Here is a 25,387-nt window from a genome sequence, read left to right as displayed (position 1 = left end):
TAACAACCACCAGAAAACTAAACTAAAAAGGGGTGAGTCACAATCATCTCCACTATATTTATCAGTCTGTTTCCTCCTCCGAATGAGAACAGGAGACATGAAGTACAATAACATTCTTATTTCTGAAAAGTGATATTGTCAAGCAACTCAGTGAGTTGACCGCAGTACTAAATGCAGACACAGGGCATCTGCAGGAGGACTGATGCAGCTCCCATCAAGAACGGTGCTATGGTAGATCGCCAATACTGGCAAGGAACAGGAGGTGCTGCTGTAGAACAAGCTAAGGACAAACCTTGAAAAACCCCAAGGGACCCCCTCCAGTCACAGCACTGAGCTACTGTACGTGAGCCATCACCTGAGAAATTCCAATCAATGCTCTGAGTCATTAATCCCAATCTAGCCCCCCAGTTTTTCAGATGGACAACACAAACCAATTTCTTGGTTTAATGAATACCGTCATTTAGGGTTTAGAGTTGTTATGCCACAACGCCACTCGAGCACTTCGTGGTCAGTTGTGAGCGACCGATTAATCAAAATGACCCAAAGCCTATCTTGCATTCAATGCAGGACTAGTCCCTGGACAGAATGCCAGGCCAATGTGAGGTGAAGAGAAAATGAAGAAATGGCTTTAGGAGGTGAGAGGAAACAGCTGCTGGAGAAAATCCATGCAGACATGGGGCGAATATGCAAATCTCATCCCCATCAGAAAGGAACAGCTGTGAGGTAAGAGCACAAACCACTATGCCACGGAGAAGCCTACCCAAGGAAGCTGAAGCTGTAGCATGACATTTCTCAATATCTGCTTCCCGTTTTCTTAAAGCCCTAATTCCCCACAACCGACAAAGGGAAAAAAAAGTTAGGTAACCTCTTTTAAGAACTCAGTACCTGCCTGCCTCCTTGGAGGATTTGAAGCTGCAGTGACTCAGAGGCTGCTGCTGTTTTGATAGTTCATTCGCACATTACAGCAGTGACGGCTTTATTAGAGAATACATACCTCATATTTAAAGCCAGCACTCCCGACTTCCAATAAACTCTTGTCAGCACTAAAGTCACAAAACACTTTTCTTTAGATTTTTCTCTATTACTCAGCCTGTTCCTTTTTTGTCACTGGTTTAAAGCAGCACTGTTTCCCTACATCACGATAGGGCAGTATCACGAGGCATTGACATACTTTCACAATAACAGATAATAGAGTAGAGTTCCATCTTAAAATAAACAGCAATAACCCAAAAATATTGCAGCAACAAAAGGGCCTTGTCACAAGCACAGTCATGGTGCTTATTAAGAACTGTAGTACATGAGAACAGAAGAATCTCAAAAGGCAGAGGAGGAAATTGTTTATTTCTTTTCATAAAGAAGAGAAAGGAGGTATGCATGTTTAACAGGGATAAAAGGAACAAAACATAAAGACGAGATGTAGATCTTTTAGAGCAGACGTACATGAGTGCAGCAGACTCAGGAGTGATATTTCACAGTGTTGCACAAAGGTGGAAGGGAAAGGTGCATTATTGTTAAACAAGCTACAGTATTCAAAGAAACTGGAGAGACTGAGAAACTACAGAAAGAAAATGGAAGTTATAAGGAAGTTAAAGTCTCTTTTCTTGTCCTTAATGTATCACTGCGTTTGACATATACAAATACACTATACTGTATATTACTGCTTCCAGAAAAAAAACTGAAAAACTACACAAATGTAAATGAACAAACACACAATGCCACATAATGAACTTGACCCACCAAATGTACTACATAGTACAGTAAAATATTTGAAGAAAACAACAGCTTTCTAAAATGAAGAAAATACACACATTATAAAACATTTAAAGAGAAGGAGAATCCACATTTTTTAGAAGTTTTGAGGTCCACATACATAAGCATTGTTTTGCATTTCACACTGCAAATTCCTATACCTCTTTTCATGTGTATTATCATCTCATCATTGGCAATAGCCAACCAGTAATTAAAACTCAAGTACCTTACAGCTGCAATATAATGCATAAACCACAAGATAAACTGAATCATCAGTCTCACTCTACAGTGTGCAATCCTGTTGTCTGAATTCCTAGCTATGAACAAATCAATGAGCTGCTAATTCATCTCTATTTCATAATCTCCAGAGCAATAAAAATAATTTAAGGAAGCTTTTAAATAAAAGGGCATTTATTACAAAATCAAACAATTCTAATGACTGTTTCAAACAACTAGTGGCCACCTGTGCTCTTAATACATGCACACAAACATTTCAACACAAACTTTTTGCAAAAAAATGTGATTATTCTTTCTTTTATTTTATTTATCATAACATACCAGGTTATGTGAAGCACTGTTATAATAAGAGATTTCATTTTGTTCAGTATACGTAGCTCAGTGTTTACAAAAATAATGTGATAATTTTTGTAAATATTTTTTTCCTGTGATACTGTACAGTATGTTAACTTTACAATAAACTGCGAGATCAGAAAGCATAATGATTCATACCAAACCTGCTTAGGAATAAGGACAAATGCACAATTACTGCTTTGCCATACCAATCTATGATCAGTAATCACTCTTTTATCAAGGCAAAAAAATGCTACAGACTCAACTGTAGAAATACTGCAGGGAAAAGAAACCAATTAACAATACTTAAGAGAAGTACTGTACTTTTCTTCATTTGATGGAAACGTCCTTTGTCTTTAACTCACTGCTGAATATTAGATGTGAAATGTAGAGTGAATTAGGCAGGATTTCGACAGCGACAATTCAGAGAGGTGCAATCTCCTCTAGGGAAGCTCTCTCATCGCTAGTCATTATCACTCATTCAGTAAATAAACTGATGCATTTTCTCATGTTCTGGATGTGCTGAACAGATTCTCACAGCGAGCTCAAATGGAAGTGTCATCAAAAATAAAACTGCCTCCCCAGACAAAAAAGCAGCAAGGAATTCCTGTTTAAGATGAAACTCATTGTGCTTAATTTGCAGTGCCTTATCTTAGGACTCCCAGACCCAAGGTTTTGTTTAGAATTGTGTTACATATAAATACACTAATAGACAGCTGCAGTTTCGTAATGTATCAGTCCTACTACTGGTACAACTACTTCTGCTGCTTCTGTTCCTACTATCAGAAAATAAGCACCAGAAGAAAAGTTTCAAATCACTGAATTTTTAAGACTTTAAAACACTTAATGCTTCTTCCCATCAGCACCAGTCTTGTTAAAACAAAATACAAAATATGGAATTTAAAAATCCTTAACGTTTGAAATGTCAATGGTGCTACCTTTGTGTCACAGGCTCATAATGTGTAGAACTGAGGCACTCTTGAATCCCTCTGTACTCCTTCTCCCTGGGGTGCGCTGTGCTCTTCACTCTGGCTCTCAAGAAACTGAAGACTGGAGCACCAGCAGGACAGGACTTGTGACTAAATCTACATGTCATAATGGAGCATGGAACTGCTGTGTCAGAGAGAGTGTCATCCTCCCCGAGAATCTACCCTTCCACTAGAGTCATGAAGCCACCAAGAAAGAGAGAGAGCATTAGAGAAGAAACTCATTCCCACTTTGCTTAAAGCAGCTAATTGCTCTGACCATTTTTTATAAACAGAAGTCTGAAATGACCTGCCTCAAATTTCATTCCTCTGAGGATACTATCCAATATCTTTTCGTTTCTTTAGTAAAGGAGTCCAAAATGTTTGTAAAACAGTCATTCAGTTCCTGGACTTGCTTTTTAAACTTGCACTTAGCAAAAAAAAACTCACTTAGAAAATGTATAACATGTATATGTATTCTTCTGTACAACAATCATCAAACGAATATCAGACTATAGAATGTAGGTATCTCATTATTATAACTGTATTAAACAAATGTACTGTATATCTTCATATCGAACTTTTAAGGAAAATGCATACAGCATGTTGCTCCCCTGGTTCAGGATGCTGATGCTGTGATAATATGAGAGAATATGGTGGGCAAGGCTGTTGTATGTAAACGTGGGAAAAGAAATTAGCTTCGAAAGGTCACAGCGTTAGGTCTTCTGAATCAGCCGTGAGCAATGGCACTGCCCACTCCCAGATCCAGTAGGGTTTAATGACTGCATCACAGAGACAACGATGTCCTTCTTGCATCTGGGGCCGCAGTAAACTAGTGTGCCTGTGTGTCTTATCCTACAGCCAGCAAACCAAGGAAAAGGCCACCCGCGGCACTGCAACAGAGACGCATCATTTCAGCAGTGAGCTGTGCAGCAGTAAGAGTCAAACCCAAATGACTCATTGGGTGCAGAGGAATTAAATCCAGCACAATTTACCTTGCAATTTAACCAGACCCCCTTCTGCCTGCTTTAATACAAGTCCACTAGTCGGTATTCATAAGGTACTGTGACTGTGCGGATAAAGAGAGCTTGCTCAGGAAATGTAGGTCATTCCTCACAAAATCCCAGGGAATAAAGGCTGCAGCTGTCTGCACTACATAGTTTATTTTTCCATTCATTTACAAAAAGGGTCTTTAATACTGTTGTAATGGGATGTTATAACTCCACTTGGATGTGGAGTTAATTATACCTCACATACATCCACCATCTATTTTTTGTGGTGCAATAATCACAGTTGAGTCTTGTATTATGTTTAATAATCAGAATTAGCAATTACTTTCCCTTTGTTACACCCACCGGTTTTGGAACTACTAATTAGACTTCCACTTATCCTCTTTGGGAAAAGGGGCACCTTTTCCTCTTGAAGTATCCCGATGCGCTGAGCAGAGATTGGATACACTCCTCTACTAACAGCCTTTGTGAGCACCCTGTGGCTCAAACTGCAACTTAATGCCAGAACAATTACCATTTTCCATCAAGGCAGATGGGTCACCAAAGAAATCCCGTGCTGAAGGGAACCACACTTACCCACATATGCTAAGAGTTATAAAAATACAGACTTGCTCACGGAAATTTAAGAGGTCTGAAAGGCAGGACATGATGTTTGATCCTGAGCTGCCTTTGGACCTTGTCAGACTAAGGAGCCAAACGGATGTTAGAGACAGCTACACATCTGGCCACATTTCAAGCTGCATAGTATTGAGTAATCAGTCTTTTGGCTGTGGACATTCAGAAGCCACATGAACAACTGATTCCTCATAAAGTGGAAAGACACCCTGTCAAAAGTCAAGAAATGAATATCCAGTGTCCTGAAGATTTCTTACTGTATTCTGTCAGTGTCTCACTATGTGTCCCCTTCCTTTCCCACACAGTTTTGAGTTTTCATGAAACCTTTGTAAGAGAGCATGATTCATTACAGACTAAAAAAGATTAAGCACCATCACAGTTGAATATGAAAAAATATGAAATGTAAGAAAGTATTGTTTTTCTCTAAACCTATTAGAATAATTATTTTTTCAATAAATTATTGTATTGTTTTACTACTAGAAAAATAATAAAATAGTTTTTAATCTTTGTTCAAAGCTCTCCAGCAACTTAAGCACATGCAAATTCCTTTTACTATATAGCACTGAAAAACAGTAAAAATAACGTACAGTTTATGGACATCTTTATACCCAAAACAAAGAATTCTTATTGGGTATGAATAATAACCGATCTGACAATCATATACATCAGCACAGTATAATAAGGTGCCTTTGAACCGCAACAGGGTTCACACAGCTCTTCCCAGATGTAAAGCTAAAAATAAAGCATTAGGTTTGTTCCTTTCTTCTGACCGAACTTCAGCATTTGCATTCAGGTGCTGGAACACATTTAGAGAGGAAATTTCAGCCTGGTTATTCATCAGATAAAGCCGTCAGACTGCAGAGACACTGGAGAAAATGAATCAATTGGTCAGAAGCAAGAATAATTCTCCAGGGACAAGTAAAAGATAAGACCACCTGAGTAAAGCTGAACACTTTAGCCATTTTAAACAGTTCCAAATACATCCTATCCTATAGTGTGCAAATCACCACCACCCATGTGGTCTCTGGCATCTCATGCTGGTTTCAATTGCAAAAATCATTAAGGGGCTATCGAGACCCAGGACTAAAAATGAAGGTTTTGCAGACCTTCTCCATGAAACCCAAATTTAACAAAATAAGCTACTGTAGATGGGCTGAATGGCTTCCTGTCATTTGCTGACTTTATGTTTTCTATAAGATATTTAATTGTTATCGGGTCTACACCCATTAAACCCAGACAAAGAACACAAATACAGCGTTTACTTATATGTAAATCGTGTGTGAAATTAAGATTTTGGAAAATCACAAGCATGTATTAGCTACTTTGCTGAAGATTTGTACAGTGTTTCCCAGTGAAAATACAAAAATAAATAGGATTTCTCACAGGAGCCTTTGTTTGCTCCTACAGCTGTGAAATTCAGAAGCCAAAACGGGCATACCAGATTGCACTTCAAGCCTTGTGGTGTTCGAAAGGCTATTCTCAATCCAGTCTCACCCTAGCTTTTGAATGGCTAGGGGTAGGACATTTCTCACAGGAAAAGAATTATGCTTTGTCTGTACTTGCAGGCAGCGTGTGTCACGGTCATCATCCCTCCTCTAGAGGGCGCTCCGACCATTTTGTATTTTAGTTTCATCATTACGTGCACCTGTTTCCTATTTTCCGGTCCCTACTTAAGTTTGGCATCTCCGGGCTCCAGGGCTCAGCATTGGGCGATGGACGCCACAAGCTCTGTCTATCCCCCGGGCTCGTGGGTAGCCTGAGGGCAGGTCTTATTCCCCAGCGTCCTGACCATCTGGGCCTGGGGCTCAGAGCGTCCCGGCTCCGTTATGATTTTACTTCCGTGTTTCTGATTCCTCCTCCCCGTTCCTGTCTCTCTTTGGATGGATCTCCTGGCTATAGACTTTTGGACTGCTTCCTGGTTTCCCCTTATGGATTGTTTTGGACTTGTTCGCCTGCACCACGCCCCCCCCCCCGTCAGTCATCCCGTCCTGATCCTGTCGTCTTTCCCTGTTGCCCTTCTCCAGTCTCTTCCGGATTTTACCGTCTGCATAGGGTCCTAAATACGCACTACACGGAAGTCTGGGCTGGCTCCCATGACAGCTTGGCCTGGGTAATACTGCTGTTGTGCTGTCCCATCTGTGACACCCAACATGGACCTTTAACATCCTTTCCGATATGGAAGATACTGTATAATGCAATGAGTCTCTAGTCCACTAGAACCAAAAAGACCCACCTTGACAGCAGCACCAACTTCACTGATGATTTCTAGTGGTACAGTATATTAGAGGTTCTTCACAAAGTGAAAATAAAACAGGATGTAGCTTTAGATAAAAGACACTCCTTTTCATTCCCTTTATCGTTGCTCTGTGAGAGCGAGTCTGTCTTAGTTACATTAGCCCCATCTATTCTGTGGTAGTGGTTAAGGAAAATAGGCAAGGAGCAGTGTTCAAAGAAACACTCGAATCACATGAGAGAGATGAAGTGTTGGTCTTATGTTGTGAGACAAAATGCTGCTCTTGTACAATCTTTATATTTTCCCCTGGCAACTGATAAAACAAGTCTGTATATAAACACGACACTCAATGGTGTCAATTATTCTGTTGAAAATGAACAGTATGTAATAAATAAAGGCTTTTCTTACTTAATTATTTGGTTGGGAATATTATAACTAACATTCTATCTTCCTTTACGAACTGATATTTAATTACAGAGAATTAATTATCTTATAGTACTCAGCAAAACGTATTGGTTTAAAGATGACATTTTGCAGAGGTTCACATGCTAAGTGGGATATTCAAACCTCACTAGGAGGAAATAAGAAAAGAGGAGCTCTGATTTCAGTTTCAAACCTTACTCTTATCAAACACCACCATTCACTCCAAGATATCGACGAGTAAAACCAATGTGGTGTGAAAACTCTGTCATATTACATCCTTTATATCTGCAGTTCTCAGAGAGACAAACCAATGCAATGTCATCCTTGCTCAAAATGATTTGCTGAAATTCAGGTCATTAAAGAAATATTTTTATTGGGGTTGCCGCATAGAGGGAAGTTTATACCATTAGATGGTGGAGATGAAGAGGCATTGCTACAACACCGTGCAATCATTTGCAGCACGGATACGAGATTAGACGTTACATGAGAAAGAGAGCTCCCTCACTCTGCCAGGGTCTTTGTGCAGGAGTACAAAAGGCCTAATGCTCTCTCCACTGACGACTCGGAGAAGGAACAATGAGAAACAAGCCCCAACACTGCTCTGGCAAGCAAAGCCCATGGCTCTTTATCAGTGACACAAAGGCTCTTTTCTGCCAAGATAAGCCCCACATAGACAGGAATGGGATCTGAATACATTAAGAACTTTTGTACAGCACTTATTGCAATGTCACTGGCACGTGGTGTTCTAATGGATTTTGTAGATTTAGACTGCCTGCTGCCATTTGATGTGCAACCCCCTCCCTCTCAAAGTACCCAATTGACACACCATGCCTGTGCTGCAGTGCACAGCGGTGATGAACGGCGGATGTGCAACTTACCATCTCGACAGCTATCTGGGCTCCAAGTAAGCCTGGTTATCTGGTGAGTTCGAAAGTCCCAGAAGAATAACTTTGCTGGAACTGTGCTTGGTGGGGGGGTGGGGGGGGCAGATCCTGTACAGCAGCCCTGCTTGACAAATGAGCTCATTTTATTTCTCCCAGCTCATCCCTGGTGAGTAAGGCTAGACATCCATCTCTTATTGCAGATCCCCTGAAATACCCACTGACTTCGCTTGGCGTCGTGCTCAGCCGGGCAGGTCCCCCAAGATCGTGGCACTGTGAAGAGCGTTTTGTTTCTGAGTGCCAAAAGGAAAATCTTTATCTCCACAGCGCAATTCAATTCAGTCATTTGGTTCCAGAGGCTCCAGACCATCTGGTGTGTGACGACACCTTCAGATAATGTTATTTTGCATATCTGACTTAGTAATACACAATTTATTGTCAAGTTTAACACTCATTACTTGAGAGCTCATGAGCTTTGTGTGATTACAGTATATTGTCCTACTTGGCTGAAATAGGCTTGTTGTGAAAAAAATGCTAAATAAAACATAGATATTACATTCCCACAGACATCAGAGGTTGGTGAATTGTACTCAAAATGCACAGTGTGTAATACTTTTTAACTTAGTTATTATTTACATGTACTAATTACTTGCAAGCAAATTGCTGTACTATTCCACCTCTTAAACAGTGTCAGAAAAACAGCATTTTTTCAATTTACATTGCAATCAGATTAAATTTATCTGTGCACATAATCATTGTCTGTGCAAATATTCATACATCATATCAATATCACGTTGCAGATGTTTTTGAGTCACAGCTGTATAATGCAATCGTGCTTTACAACATGTTTTTGTTAAGATATAATCACTGGAAAAGAATGAGAAATTCCTGATCTTCCTCTTGTCTGTTCCAAAGACTGGTATTCCACTGGCAAGAGCTCAGTTAGTACTTTAAACCAGTTGATTAGCCTTAATTTCTTGTTTGCAATAGTCACTATTTCCAAGCCCCAATTTAACCAAGGAACTGAGACTGCGAGACAGCCTTGGCTACTATCCATGTTTCCCTATTCAAAGACAACCAATAATTGGTAATTTGGCATTATTATATAAAAAACAGCTTATTTGACAGAAGCTTCTCTGACTCTCTCTGAGGGTGATTTATTAATTCAAATTCATACAAAAGTCCCATTGGGTCACATGTCTCAAGCTCAGGAATTTCAAAAAGGTTATTAGTGGCGAGAGGAGATAGCTTATTACTGACATCCCAGAATGACTGACATTTCTAAATATCCAGCTAGAAGACAGAATAAGTGGCTAATGGCCAGTGAGTCACTGGAGAAACTGCTCACAATGTGACACTGCTGTCAGACAGCTTTCTTTTTAAATACACTGTTAGGAGTGGAAAAAAAAATAGATTAAACAAATCCATCCATCCATTTTCTCACCGCTTCATCCAGTTCGGGATTACGGAGGGGAGTCAGAGCGGCAATGGGCAAGCAATTGGTGCAAGATGGGATACACCCCAAAAAAATGGGCAAGAAATTTTCACTCTTGTGAATTTCAGGAAACAAAACATTGTTACAGTGCACTTCAATGGCTAGTCAAGGCTTTAACTGGTGCGGTGACGAGTTAAGATTTCCATCTTTTAGCAAAGGGACCGCAATAATAATGCTAATAAAATGAGCTCCAGCATCATGGCAGCAGTGATATACAATATCACAGAACAAGTGATATTGAGCATCATCCATGGCATAAAGCTTAGATTCACTAACAAGCTTGATTAAGAGCACAAAAACAAATGTTTACAAAGAGAGGGGGCAATTCTGCACCCATCTTACTCATTAGTTTACTTGCATCTATCCAAGGATCTTATCCACCCATTTCTGTAGGGACCCAGAGAATCAGCACCATTAACAAACATGGGTAATTTGTTCCAGACCCCCACAACCCTGTATGTAAAGAATTACTTCTTGGTTTTAGGATTTAATGTACAGTCTCATAGTTGCCAGTTCTGTTCAAGGGTTAAACTGGTGATACTTCAGGATTTTGGACTGTCTGTTGCGGATAAAACAATTATTGAATGGACATGTCATTCATAAATCACGAGGATGTCAATGTTGTATTCCTGGGCATGTCCTGCCATCTCTTTCCCCTTGAGATCTGTTACACTGCAACAGATCTATAATGTACATTTATTTTCTTTGTCCATGTTACATTCAGAGGTGCAACCTTTGCATTTCATTTTATAGATTTAGTTTTAAGGATACAAAACATTACGCTTGTTAAGGAAATGAAACCACTTGCTAAGTGCAGTTGAGAAGAGTATGGTTGAGCAATTCCCTACTGTATTTAAGTATTAAGTATGTTTAATGGCTATGGCAATATGAAAGCTTTGGTTGCATTTATTGGATTTTTGGCATCATATAGAGTGTCACATGTGGACCACAGGAAAACCAGCAATGACAATATTCCACATTATTTGAAAATGTCTAGTCTGGGCTTCTGTCTGCACTATAATACTGTACTAACATCCTGTATTGTCTACCCCCAGCAGTACGGAGGTTAGCTGTTGAATTCAATAAAATAGCTACCTGTACAATAAAACTCTCAATATTCTTGTATGAACCCATAAATACTAAAACTAGAAAACAAGGGAAGCTAGCAGAAAATCAGACCTGTCATCTACAGTAGGAAAACATCATCCAGCTAAAGCTTCTACAGTATCCCGATATCAAAACTTTTCTTTATTATTAACTTTACATGTCAGTTCCCTGAAAAGCTCACCTATCCAATCATTACCCAGATTGGAGGAGGAGGAGGACAGGTCCTGCTATAAAACTGAAGTGTATAATAAGCTAAGAGAAAATGGTAACTCGGTTCTCTTCTGTGCATAATGTTTGCTTGATGCAAATCAACCCACTTGAATGCCACAAACCTCTTTTTAGTAAAATCAAAGCAACCTACTGTAAATGTGCTTTACTATTAGTTTAATAACATTTTCGTTTTAAAGGAAATGAGAGCTGCTTCTTCACTAGACACAGAGACCCTCCAGAAGAGGCTCTACAGAGCAGTCGCAGAAGATGCTGACCTTCCACAATGAGAAAATGTTAGAGCTTTTTGGTTTATATTTTTTCTCTGCAAATACTCTGGATGCACAGGAGACATGGTTACCTTTAATACTGACAAATCTAAACAGGCTGACATCTGCCTGTGCCCTTGAGCTTCATATGGGGAGGCTGTCAGCAAGCAGATGGGTCTCCAACATTTAAGGGCATTCAAATGAGGTTGCTTTGTTTTTCAGATTTTCTCATTGCTCTTGCTTTGTATCTCAGTGCAAAGGGAGCACAGTGGAAGAGAGGAGCAGCGCACTCAAGAGTTCAAAGCTCAGGTTTGGTCTTTATTTCTAGTCAAAACAGTTCCAGGTCTGCTGAGCCAGTGCCTGGAGACTCAAACCACAGAGAAACGGGCAAAATGATAGCTGAAGTGCAATAAGACAAGAGGTTTCGCCGAAGGAAGGAAAATCAGAAAGTACTGCAGTTCAAATATTTTCTGTTTATCCATACCACAATGCCTGTGAAGGCATACCATTTGTAAATTAAAAATCAGCTTCACAATCTTAATCTGATGTATAACTAACAAATAAACATGGCCAGATTTGCAGCTTCCTTCATTAGCTCATCCTATTTGCCTTGAATCCATCTGGGAAGTGGTGCCCTAAGAATTGTACCGGGAAGCATTTGTGATTGGCTGGAAGTCTCTGTAAGTCCCTCATAAATTCTGTAAATCCATTTACCACACAATGGAATGAATGCTGCCATACAAAACAAGGCAGATTACCTCTCATCCCTCTTTCTATGCCAGGAGTTGAAAATTAACTTCACAGCAGAAGTGAATGAATGAAAATTTGAAAAGAATGAAAAAAACAAACTAAAAACATGAAACTTAGAACCATGAAGCAGCCAATTAAAGATGTCTGTACAGCACACCGGGTTATTTTTTCATGTATGCATTGCAAGACAGTTAGACGCAGTGAATTCACTTACATTTTAACCTTGTAGCCCAGAGAAATGAATCCCCGCAGATCCCAATAGTCTACCTCCTGCTGCAGTTTCTGAGTTTTTTTTTAGATAACCCTACTGAGACGAGGTCTAAATTAAACTGCAATCCCTGGCTGGTCACCTGATCACTGCCCTTATTTTTAAGATGTTTTGGGGAGCACACTTCCTCCGCTGTGTCTGCTAGTAGCTTGCATGATGTTTCCCCACGCAAGTGCCACACACAGAAACTGACAAAGAGCAAAAAACAAGAAAAATGGTTTGAAAAGGAAGACTGTGTGCCAGTCTCAAAAGACACTGCATATGTGCCTTCCATGTATTAAAGTGATACCTTGCAGGCAGCCTGTTTTATATACAAGATGTTCCCTTTTACTTCTGTTAGTACATAAGTACAGGTCACAAGCAATTTACTTGACTTCAACCCTTATGACAGTTAACTATGGTACAACCTCAATCATCTGGATTTTAACCATTGTTTCCCTGTACTTTACTATAAAAAATCATGTAGTAAAGCACATACTATGGACCTACTTGCTGCATACTATGGTATATCAGAGCAAACATTTCTTAGATATGTTTATCATGTAATCACACATGTATCATCACAAAAGTAGTAGAAATTGTTTATGAAATTATTCAGGGTAGCACGTAACGTAAACTGGACTCAAAATTGGAGGGTCCTGGGTCAAATCTCAGGTACGTTAAGTGAAGTATTCAACTGAGACTACCCCAGCAGACATCCTGCTGGTCTCCAGGCCTCATCTCATCTGGTTAAATAAAGGATCAAAATAAAAAAAAATCAAACTGCAAAAAGCCATGAGTAAAACAATAATATAACCATGACATATATCTGAATTATTATGTCAAATGAAATTTTAAAATTGTCTTACCTAGTAGAGGTACTGTAACTTTTTTTTTTAAATCTGTGACTTACAGAACCAGATCCATTGTGAAATTAAACCTGAAGAAATAATCATTTGTACAGAAAAAAGTAATACTGAGAGAACAAAACATGCATTTTTTACTCTTGTCAATGACTTGGACTGGACAACGACTGTTTTATCAGCAAACAGATAATACCAAACACTGGCGCATTTACAAAAGTCTTTGAAAACTTTCCTCTCTGCCAGTTCTGCAGACTTCCTGTTGTCTGATGTTTGCACGCAGTGATGGCTGAAATGGTCTCTTTATTAAGTCAATGAAAACATGATTCCTGTTGCAACACAGTATGTACAAAAACATATCAGCCTTTGTTGAAATTATGAAATACTGACATTATAATATACATTATTTCTCTATTTCTTTGTACAAAATATTAAAACAAGATATATTTGCTCAGTATAATCTTATCAAAGTATGGACAAAAACAATAGAGAAATATGCTGTGATTGTTTAATTTCCATATTTGTGTCTAGAATTCATATCTCAATTTGCTCAGTGGAATTATTTTCTTGTAATCACTCTAGTTAGACATAGCCTTCCTTCTTTCTGTGTTATGCACTGGGTTCCTCCCTTTCCTTCAAAACTGGTTCATATAGAGGCACTAATTACATCATCTTAAAAAATAACTTGTTTATAGCAGCTACTGTATAACATATGGCCCTATTCACCCACGTTAACTGTTCATGCAAAGAAACGGGTACTGAGTAGAAGTATTTGGCACAAACTATTTCAAATGAAGGCGTAGTATAGCAACCTTTGCCAATTCTGTGCTTCGGTACCAATTAAACTGCAAACATTTCAGAAGATGTGAACTCTGATAAGATCACTTTGCATTAGGAATTTGTCTTTTCCGCATATTCAAGCTTGCTATCCATGAGACACACAGGCACACAGACGGGGAGAGAAAAGCTGGGGGTCAGAGCGCAGCGTCAGACATTTACACGGCATCCCTGAAAAATTCTCATTGGCCCTGAGCAGTCATGGCCTCCTAGTAATCCCCATCTATGAACTGGTTTCTGCTCTCCTCCCCACTGAGAGCTGATGTGTGGTGAGCGTTCTGGCGCACTACGGCTGCTGTTGCATCATCCAGGTGGGGGCTGCACATTGGTGGTGGTGGAGGGGATCCCCATTACCTATAAAGCGCTTTGAGTGGAGTGTCCAGAAAAGCGCTACTGTATATTAGTGTAAGGGATTATTTTTTTTTTATTATTATTATTATTATTAAATGAGGCAAGCAGAGGTAGGGGTTCTACGGATTTCCCAACACGTCAGTGTGAATCAGCACAATGCATCTCAAAAGACCTGCTCTGCCAACGTCTCTCCAAATCAACCCTGATGTCAGTGAAGAATATTGCAGGCAGTAGATTCAAGATAAAATACCTCTGAATTGAAAACCTTATAAGAATAAAAGAAGAAAGAAACATGACTGTTACTTTAAGAGAGAAGACTCATTTATTTTATACAATTGAGGTAAAATTCTGAAACATGTTATTATTGTTATTATTATGTTATTATTTTTGGCAGAGTAATTCAAGTTTGGTTCTTTGCTTAGCAATTCAACAGGTTTAAACAGGGATACTGAGTCATTGAGGTCCCATGTCTTGTGCCCTACAGCACGAAGTACAAATCAAACACTTAAAGACTGCAAAAAGTATTATCAGTACATTGTGCAAAGGATCACAGAATCAAAGACAAAGTATTGCAACCTATCAGATTTAATCAAAACCTTTTATACAAGTACATAATGATCCCAATAAAAAGGAACGTCTGTACAAAACTGCACTGCAAAGGATTCAGGCTGTTTAGTCAATGAAAGGGCACACAATAGCAAAACAAAATCTTTGTTTCACGTCTATAAAGTTAAACCAAAAACATGGTAGAAGATGAAAGTTAACCCCAAGCTAAGGTAACTGTCAGCTCTGACAGGAGAGCAGAAATATTACAGCAAATTCAGATTTACTGTAGTGTTTGAAAATAGGGTATTTAACTTAGTACGCAAAATCTATCAATGCTGCCACTGCAGAGCAGTTAATCCTGTCAGCATATAGGTCTTTGAATAAAGTGCTCTGATTTATCAACTCCTGCATTTCAGCCTCAGCATATTTCAGCAGTGAGTTTGGGGCATACCATAAAACACCCTTCAATGCAATTAGGCAGAGATTACTTAACTGTCCTAGGCTTATAGACAGCTACCACAAACAGGATATTTTTGCTGAGAGAAGATGTGTGTCATTTAGCTCAATATAATCACTCAGCTGCAAAGCAAAGCCTTATTTTATGTTTTTGTGTTTGGTGCGATATGATCTGCAGTCACTTCTGCTATGTGGTGAGCACTTTCCCAATCTTCATACAATTTAAGTGCAAAACGACACAAAGACCGTTTGTTGTCCTGGACAATTGGTGTCAGGAAACAACATTTTTCAATGCTCTTCTCTGTAATTTTCTTTTAAGACAAGTTACTGTATATGTTTTATTCCTTACACCATGGATCATCATAGATCTTCAAGTATCCCACATGATGCAAACACTGAGAAAGTACCTCCCCAGACATCTGAGCTCCTTTGTTCCAATCACTGACAAGCCAATGGTGTGAAGTAGTCTATTTTGACTCAGTGCAGGACTTAATCCCACTTTTCGTGTTTAGTCAATTTTGTAAATCATCCATAACCTAAGGCTGCTCTCTAGGTTTAGGCCTCACATTTGCAAATGAATGGATTGATAGGTATACTGTAGGCACTCCTGCATTAGCACTGCTAAAGCAGAGGTCTTTAATATGTAGGGGAAAGGCATTTGTACTGGTAGCGTGCATGACATAAAATGAGCACATTTTAGCTTAGCTTACTGTCATGGCATCAGTGTGAAAAATTCCATGAAGTTGAAATTTATCTAAAAAATAATACTACTGTATATACTATATACTGTAACTTCAAAACAATGCAGATTTCTGTTTTAGTTCACTAAAGTTCCAACTCATCATCACTTAATGCTGCCAGAGCCTTTCACCTGAAATTGTAGTCACCTAAAGAATACTGCTTTTATGGTAAATATCTGAAATAAATATATATGGATATCTAAAATAAGTAAAAAGTTCAAACCTAAACATGTCAAAATGAATGAACATCACTGACAGTGTTAAAGTGTTTACTAAACACTACCAGTGTATATAAATAAATGATCACATAAAAGACTGCCAAGGAAATTAAGCTACATAACATAAAATGTATAAAACTTTGTCATTAAGTCCCACTACTATCAAAGGACACTTAACCTACAGTATGTTGGCATTGAAAGATAATTTGTATGATTTAATTTGTATAAAAACGTATGAGACTGCAAATTTCCAAAAAAAAGCTCTTTGTTAATTTCATATCTGACAATTATTAATGTATATCACAGTAAGTCTGCTTGAATATATTTTAAAAAGTAGTGTAATCCTCATTACGCTTGATAAACCTGAAAATAGGACCAAGAAGATACAGCAAGATAATGTGTACTCTTTCCTAGCACAGTTGCAAATATCCCCACCTGTTTTACTGGAAACTGGGGTTTGATTCCCTGGAGAGCAGATGTGTCTTCTCTGTGGGAATACATAACAAGCATAACAAGTAACCCAGCCATGCTTTCAAAGCTGATAACCTGATGGCTTTCAAGAAGTTGCTGGACAAGATCCAGAGTTCAATAAACTATAAGCAATTAAACATGCTGGATGTGATGGATGCCCTCCTCTTGTTTGTAAACTGTCTTACTGTATGTTCTTATATAGCCAGAGAGCAGTAGGTAAAGAGAATAATGATTTTCAGAGAACATAATGACGTCTCTCCTTCTAGAGTCAACTTTAATTATTAAAGTCAACAGTCTCTAGGAGGGATTCGAATATGAGTCTGGAAGCCAGTAAGCATCATCTTCAATTAATGAACATTAATGAAAATGTGAAATTAGTACTAGAATTGAACTTCCGCAAATACAAGGCTCATAACTGTGTGCAGATTAATCTTAAAAAATCATTTACCCGGGGCTAAATAATAATTAATGATTTGTATTTATATACTGTAGCACTTGTCATCCACCAGGAACTATCCCCAGTAATATGGATGAAAAAGGGAAACAAAAAACTTAACTACACATCGATAAATTATGCGAAACACAGCCACTGCTGAAACATTTTAATTTTAGGAATTATATTAGGGTAGTGACATGTTTAAACATCTTCCAAATCTGTTTAAATGCAATTATTTAGTTAGAATGCATTAAGAAAGATTTTTTTCAGGAAAAAGCTTTACGCTTACTGAATAGTTCATTAGTGTGGATCAATGTTCCCTGGGTCTTCCTTTAACTTTTATTTGTATCCAGACAAAGAGTGTAGTACAGCCATATGGCAATGGAGCTACTGATTTAAGATAAACGGTTTCTTGCATATACTGTATACGGGTATACTGTATGCCAGAAACCTGTAACTCAGAGAAACCATGCTCTTTCTGTAGCAGTGTGATCTTCTCTGTATTTCCCAGTTTCTCAGTTCTTTCTTTCTAGTTACTGTGACAGTAAAACAACTGAAAAGCTACCACTGTTTGTTCAAAATGTTGCACAGAGCTAAAAAGTTGACGCAACAAACGCTGACAGTACATTGGTCTCCTTGTAAAGTGTCTCTTTATACAAAAGACAAAATGATGTTATCTCGCAACACATGATAATTGCATTAATATTTGCATTGGAATTGTCCCAACTTTGAACACCTATGATTAATTCCCTAAATCATTTCTTCTTAATTTTCTATAGAAATATAGTTGCAAAAATGTTTACTGAGAGGTGCAACTCTTTTGATACAATTATAATACCTAAGGAAACTTGCCATGTTGCGAGTGAGACTTGTGTTTTGTATGAAATGAGTAAAAAGAAAGAAATCTTCAATCCCTTCAAAGTGTAATTTCAATTATCTTTCACAAAGACTTTAAATTCTACAAATTAAATATGCTGGAGGCATCTGAAGCTGTACTGTATCTTTTTTTTTTACTGTTCTTCAAAACAGTAATTGAAACAGAATCAACAATGGGATCACGACTTGAACAGAATATAACTCCAATAGCATCCTATGAGCAGAAATTCTGTTTCGTTATACAATATCTAAACTGTTTCTGAATGGTGACACTTATTGTACGAACAATCTCTGCAATTCTCTACTTTCACAAATGAGAAAGGTTCAAAAATACATTACAGAAAATATATAAATATATTTTCAATGGCTTACATGACTGGTTTAATAAATAAACAAATAGCAAACAAATACCACAGTAAAACATAGACTGTATATTGCCAACCATGTATCATAAACATGTAACACCCAATGTGCTCAAGCCTGTACAAGTTACTGTTAAAAAGGAAGACCGAAAAAAAGTTTCCGTACTGGTCAACAACTGTCATGGATAATTGCTACTTATTTAATTAATTAAGAGCTATTCTCAGCAAAAACAACATTAAGTAATAAAACAAGGTTATCAAGGTTATTTATTGTAAGACAGGTCTAGTACAGAGAAATAGCCATGACCACTCAACATGTACTATACTATTCTCCTTCAAGACAAAACAACTTTTGTTTACACGAGTTTACAGTATGTTTCTGAATACTGAAATCTGTCCCAAAACTGGAGCACACACTTTAACTCGTGCCCAGTAACAGGGTTCAATGTTACCTCATAAGAAGGGCAAAAAGAAAAAAAATCAGAATGAGCAGAGTTGAGTCTTACCTTTGCAGCTCATCAGCAGTGGTCTAGACTGTAACTGAACACCTAGACACTCTGTACTGACGTGCAATGTGGCGTTTGCCATGAGTGAGCAAGACTCTGAGGTAATCCTCTTCAACCCCTGCCTACACCCTTCTTCAATTTTCCTGTGCCCACAAGGCTTTTCCAGACCTTCGGAAGCTCAGAATCTGTGACACCCTTTCAGTTTCTTGCTTATTGATATTACACCAAGTGTTATAAATACGCGAGTTAACAAAATGTGGGTAAAACAGCCGGAGTTCCAACATACACATCTGCTGTCTCCTCCCTAGTTGCCATGTGTCCCAGAAATGCTAACAAAAACACCGCACCCTGGAGAAAGACAGATTTCAGACCTATCCCACAGCAAATACCACAAAAATGCAATTAATATGCAGGGCAACTCAAGCATGAAATACATAAGATTTCTAAATGAAGTCAAGGCACTGATGTCTAAATCAGTATACAATAAAGCAAACCCCAAAAAGGAGTACAAAATGCATAAATACAACTAGGTTAAAAGTACTCTATTGCAGTAAAGTCATATTATAATTAAGTCGGAAATCTGAAAAAGAAATTTCTGAAAAAAGTTAGTAGTGATTCAGACGTGCAGGTTGTTTTGATGAAAGGCTTGGATGCAGATAGCACATAAGCTTAAATGTGTTACATTATAATACCGTTTTTTTTTAACAGAAAACCTAGAAGTGCAGCTTGGTGTAAAAAAAAGACTCTACCCAGCCACAGTGCGGACCTGAGTCATCCAGCAGTAAAAGCAGGGAACACCTAGAACAGCAATCTGCTGCCCCTTGCTACAAATTTTTACCCTGCTGCCCCGAGAGACACCTTTCCTCGAGACACCTAGCCAGTGGAGTAAAGACAAAATTGGAATATTGTTCAGTCTGTGCTGTGTGATTTATTTATGTACTGTAGGTTAAGTGCTGCCTGAGTCATGATGATTTTTCCCTGATGATTCCTACAAGTAGACTCTGTATGCCATCTTCTGCAGTCCAATGACACCACAATATTTGAACAAGAGAACTATCTATTAAATGTTATACCAATGGGAAGAGGAAAGCTGAATTTAGCTGTGATTCATTACTGGCATATTTCTTTCTGAAGCTGCATTCCTCTCCCGCTGCCTACTATACCTCGATGTGCTTTCAGAAAGTGACTGGGAATAAAGTGGCTCTTTATGGGAGAGGAACACTAATGTTGCCTGTCACATCACTAACAGGAATTTAAGTCTCCCATGGTCCACTGAAAATGACACTGTGGAGATCCCAGGATGAATGTGTAATGGAGGTGGCAACTGTGCTGAGAAGTAATAGAAAACATACTGAAGAAGGCTATGGAAGAGATGAAGGTGGCCAATAATATTAGAGAGAACTACAGCATACGAGAAGCCTGGAGCTTGGCTTGACTACACCAGGGTAACAGAGAATTGGTGTCCCAGGATGAGCATGGAGAGTGCATGAGGTGGGAAGGCGTGTTGGCAAGACTTTTGATCAACTTAAAAAAAGTATGATCACCTTCCTCATCAGGTCCACAATTCAATATTCATCCCCCATCACATAATTTAAACACCTAAATAGAGCAGAGCACTGTATGTTCCTTATGTTCACATCCAGTAGTCTGCAGTTAAAGGATGCAAGGTAGTGCTAAGCCAGTGATGATTCACTTGGCATCATAATTAGGTCCCATAAAGCTTGACCAAAGTACTGCAAGACAAGAGTCATGATATCAACAGCTCCATACTAAAACCAGCAAAAAAAAAAAGACATTAAGTTAGGAGGAAGGCTTGCCTGGGACAATTTAAGGTAGAAAGAGACTGGAAGATGCAGGCAGACGTTCGACAGCTCCTTCTATTCCCATCTGAGACTGGCACTCCTCTACGAACTGCTGTAACCTTATGGTCCAGGTCAGCATGTTCTTGGTAAAGTTAACAGTGTGACAGGGGGATTCTGAGAATGAGATGTGAAAACAAGAACCTCTAATATGCAGACTCAAGAGGCAAGGGCAGAACAGAGAGGTTGGACAGTTCAAGGAGAATATCCAGTGGAGGAGGGAATGGGGGACAATATGAGACTTGTCTTCTCCAAGACATTGGATTCAAAGATCAGGTGTTACTGCAAGTCAATACAATCTGTATCAGAAGCAACAGAACAAAAAAGCTAGTAGCTCAGGCTGAGACAGGAGAAAACGTCTTGGAGACCACAGAGTGAGTAGAAAAGTGTAAAGGCTTAGTTGAGCATACTGGTTTGAACTGGGTGGGGAGATGGAGGAGAGTGATGCTGTGAGTCATGTCACAGCCTTACTGAGCTATTTTGGGATAGTGGTGAAAGGAGATGCCCACCTGATAACACTTGTGAGATGTCATGTCCAGTCCTCACCAGAAGGACTGCCAAGGTGATGTGCCAGAGTGGCTTGCCTAGAGACAGAATTATAGCCAAGGTGCGCTCTGAGGTGCACCAGGGAGACCACAAACAGACTGAGCTCTGGAGCCAGTATCACACTTTAGTCATCAATCCTTCCTGGGCCACAGGAAGGAGTATGAAAGACAGAAAGTGGCGAGTACACATTTAATTGAGAATCAACATCTCGGATGGTCTTAACTGTAATCTAATTTTGACTTTTAATAAGTTAATTATATTAGCATGAAAAGAATAAAGCCTGCTTTCACATATCGAATCTTTTACTGTATAGCCCATTGAAGTAACAGGGGCACTAAACTCTCTAGAAAAGTACTTATTTCCAGCCAAAAGGCTTGGCAGTTCAAATATCACTGACATTCGATAACAATCAAATTAATGCATACAAGACTGGTAGTTGTGAAGTATCCAGGTCGAAAATTATATTATTTGGCTCTAAATACAGAAGCCAACTTGTATCATACACAATTTCTATCAGCTCAAGGAGTATTCTCCTGAAAGCTTTGTGGCATTCTTGGACTTGGACATACAGTATGGAGAAGCTGCCAATCTAAACATGAAATTTGCAACTTTTAGGAGTGCTGAGTTCCCATAGAGTATCTGTACTCATGATAAGACAAGTACTATCAGCATCTGCCTCAGGCCCTGCGAGATATAAGATGTAGTGTCAAAGTGTGTTTCGTGTGTCATAAAGCCAGCTTGCTGCATTATGACATAAACAATATGACTCTGATAGTCACACTTAATATACACAGATTCAAATATTTATCTGGATGCTGTCTTTTGCTCATGCTTTTCTTGAGGAATCAATCAGGGAATGATCACAGAAGTTGCTTGTTCTGATTCACTGTCCACAGTGACTGAGCGCTATTGAAATGATGTAGCCTAACTGCTTAGCCATGTCTTTCTTTCTTCTGCTGTGTTTGTCTGCTTCCCTCTTGAGCTTGGTGACAAGCTTTGCCAACACAGGTCAAGCAGTTCAAATGCAATGTGACAAAACAAAGGTCTGCATGTGTGAAGTTCAGTCCTCTCCAATCCTACAGGACAGCATAGTCACTTTACAATGCAGGAGGTTAACTTCATGTTGAAAAGTAAAAAGAAAGCAGAAAAAACAATTGTTTTTCTTCTAATAACTTTTCATTGTAGAATTAACCTCTTGTTCCTTTGCAGTTCGTATGCTGACACAGCTACCTGCTCACGGTTCTTATTATTACAGTTGGTATATCGGAGAAATTAGGAAACACAAGAAAGACAAAATACACTCTTAAGTTCAAAATTGCCACTTTTTCATGCTTTTACTGCCTGCCTTAATTGGATTATTTTCTGTTAGAGGGAGTCTTTTTACAAAGGCCAAGAGGGTTAGTTTATTGACCCCTGGCCTGGACGCATTCACACAAGTCAGCAGTTAAAATGTAACTCAAACACAAACCACGCCAGTGGGAGGAAAGAAAAAACATTGACTGTGAGTTGCATTTCTTATTATGGACTGGACTGGGATGATTACATCGCTTTATAGTGTGGTAAAGTGACGCAACTGTCTGCAGTCTCCCACCCCACACTGAAGCAAATGTGTGTTTACTTGATTTCCGCAGAATCCTTAAGGATTCCAGTAGGATTAGTATCTCATTGCGGTTCCAGAGAGAGGCCCTGAAAAGAATAGCCACTTTAGAGGTCTAAAGTTTCTTTAGAGTTTTTAAAACGTCTTTAGAGTTTGAGGGAAATGTTAGGAGACCTATAAAGAAAACCGAAGTGAAGATTTTTTTTCTGTGAAATTTAGGGGGCGTTCAATGTAGCAAATAGCAAAAATATTTTTCTCTCATAATTTTGACTTCTGTCACAGGATACATTTTATTTCTGTCCTCCCCATTTCCACTGTCCACAAAGAAACTGTGTAAAACTGTAAAATGACACAAGCAACTTTACACTTGGAATGCATCTGTTTATACAGTAGGGTTTTCTTTACCATCTGAAGCCTTTACCATCTGAACATTTAGGGAAGCTCTGAAACTCAAATGTTTTTCACATTTTACATCAATGATTAAGATTCATCATATTCTCCTGCTGGTAATTGTGAAAAATGATAGAAATGACCACTTGCTGGCATCTTAAGTGCTCTCATTGAACTGAAATACGCTCAACTGTTCATCAGTTTCATTGCTCTACAATTATCCCTGATACTTGTTGGTTTCGGGACAGTGTGAGCAAACACTGCCATCTGACAACACAAACGAGAGTGGGAAAAATTTCTGAAAAGATATCAAATGCAATCTAGTTACCTCTTCTCACAGTTCTCCGTTACACCAAAATCAATACACACTGCTCATTTAAAAAATATATATCTTCACACTTCTCACTGGTTAACAAAACAGCTGTATTGTTCACTTTCTTACACCAGTATATTTGAAAACAAAATCAGTCTTTGGGGAAACAGGCAGCAGGCTGCATTTTCTTTTCGCTCTCATTAGTAGGGTCAACTAATAGCCATTTCTTTAAAACTCTTAGACTAAGTATTAACATCTTCCAAAAACTCATTTTAAAATCCTAGAAAATAATTTAACATAATTGCAGAAATCAAAATATTTCCACCTTAATGGCATCAGCGTCACATGAAATACAGAATTATACCTTTTAAATTGCACTACGTACGATAATAGCTGAAATAAATAATTTCCCCAGCAGTAATAAATACACAAAGTGTATTCTTCTTCAAAATTAATTTCCGGGAATGAAAGCAGCTGAAATGAAATAAATTAAGGCCAGTCTTACAGTCTTTAAGTAGCGGGATCAACAAAGAGAGATGGATGGAAAGCAAAGACTTGGAGAGGTTTTTTTTTTGCAGAGCAATAGTCTTGTAAATAAACATGCGTGCTACTTCGGAGCGTTGGGCTTAAAGGTAAGGCTTGGCAGCTTTAAAACAAATCGCTTAAGTATTGTAGCATCTCTTATGACTTTCTTCAGTGCAAACATCAGCTGTTCAAAATATTTTACTCGCATTTTGAGCACTTTTATAGACACTGCAGCTCGTAAGTCTCCCTTTAATTTGAAATAGCGTTGACTGCATATGGTCCTTTATATCTGAATATACTTTTTTTCACAGTTCATATAATCAATATACTGTGTCAAAACTGCCGAGCTATTTTTATTTTAAAAGCCAGAGAAGCACAAAGACTAACAAAGTGCCTTCTTAATCACAGTCCATCACCATGAGCTGCTGGGGCAGGTAGATGGTGGGGGTTGTATATCCTGTATTGTGTCACACAGACATAACTCTTTCACACTGATCCAAATGGCAGCCCCTTTAAACTTACCTCGGTGATGTGAATGACGTAAAACTTCAAATCCTCAGAGGAATCTGCAGGTCAACGACAAAAGAAAAAGATGGCAAATTACATTTCGTGTCAAGCGGAGAGCTAAAAATACCACCTCTGAGCACCAAATACAGAAACAGTGTGTCAGCCATGCTCCGCCATCAATCCTGTGCTACCTGCGTACATTTATCTATTGAGCTGTTGTGAGCTCACAGTGTCTGTCCATTTACACTCCTGTGGAGAAACAATGGGCTGTCAGTGGAACAGAGGAGTGTTGAAGGCCGGGGAGAGAGGCTGGTGTTCTGTCAAGGCCAGTCTGCTCAGAAAAAGCCAGACCCGAATCACGTTTTGTAAGAAGCAAAGACCTTTTACGTGGAAATAGAAAGCCTCAAAAGAAAGAATGACCCTAAACAAATTTGTAAAGATCAAGAAACATAGTTTGCAACCATTAA

At 38.7% G+C, this 25,387-nt stretch overlaps 1 protein-coding gene across 1 annotated transcript in view; it reads right to left on the bottom strand.

Moving 5' to 3' along the window:
• The window catches only part of LOC148816081 (regulator of G protein signaling 3-like), a 158,433-nt gene that overhangs the window by 101,967 nt on the left and 31,079 nt on the right, over positions 1-25,387 (bottom strand). The window contains exon 7 of the mRNA XM_088940324.1: positions 24,936-24,979. Coding sequence (XP_088796450.1) covers positions 24,936-24,979 — 44 coding nt within the window. The remainder of the gene's footprint in view (positions 1-24,935; positions 24,980-25,387) is intronic.

Source organism: Atractosteus spatula, chromosome 23 (genome assembly GCF_055471065.1).
Source record: "Atractosteus spatula isolate fAtrSpa1 chromosome 23, fAtrSpa1.hap1, whole genome shotgun sequence".
NCBI lineage: Eukaryota > Metazoa > Chordata > Actinopteri > Semionotiformes > Lepisosteidae > Atractosteus > Atractosteus spatula.
Note: the sequence above shows the minus strand (reverse complement) of the source record. Positions and strands in the feature narration are given on the sequence as shown.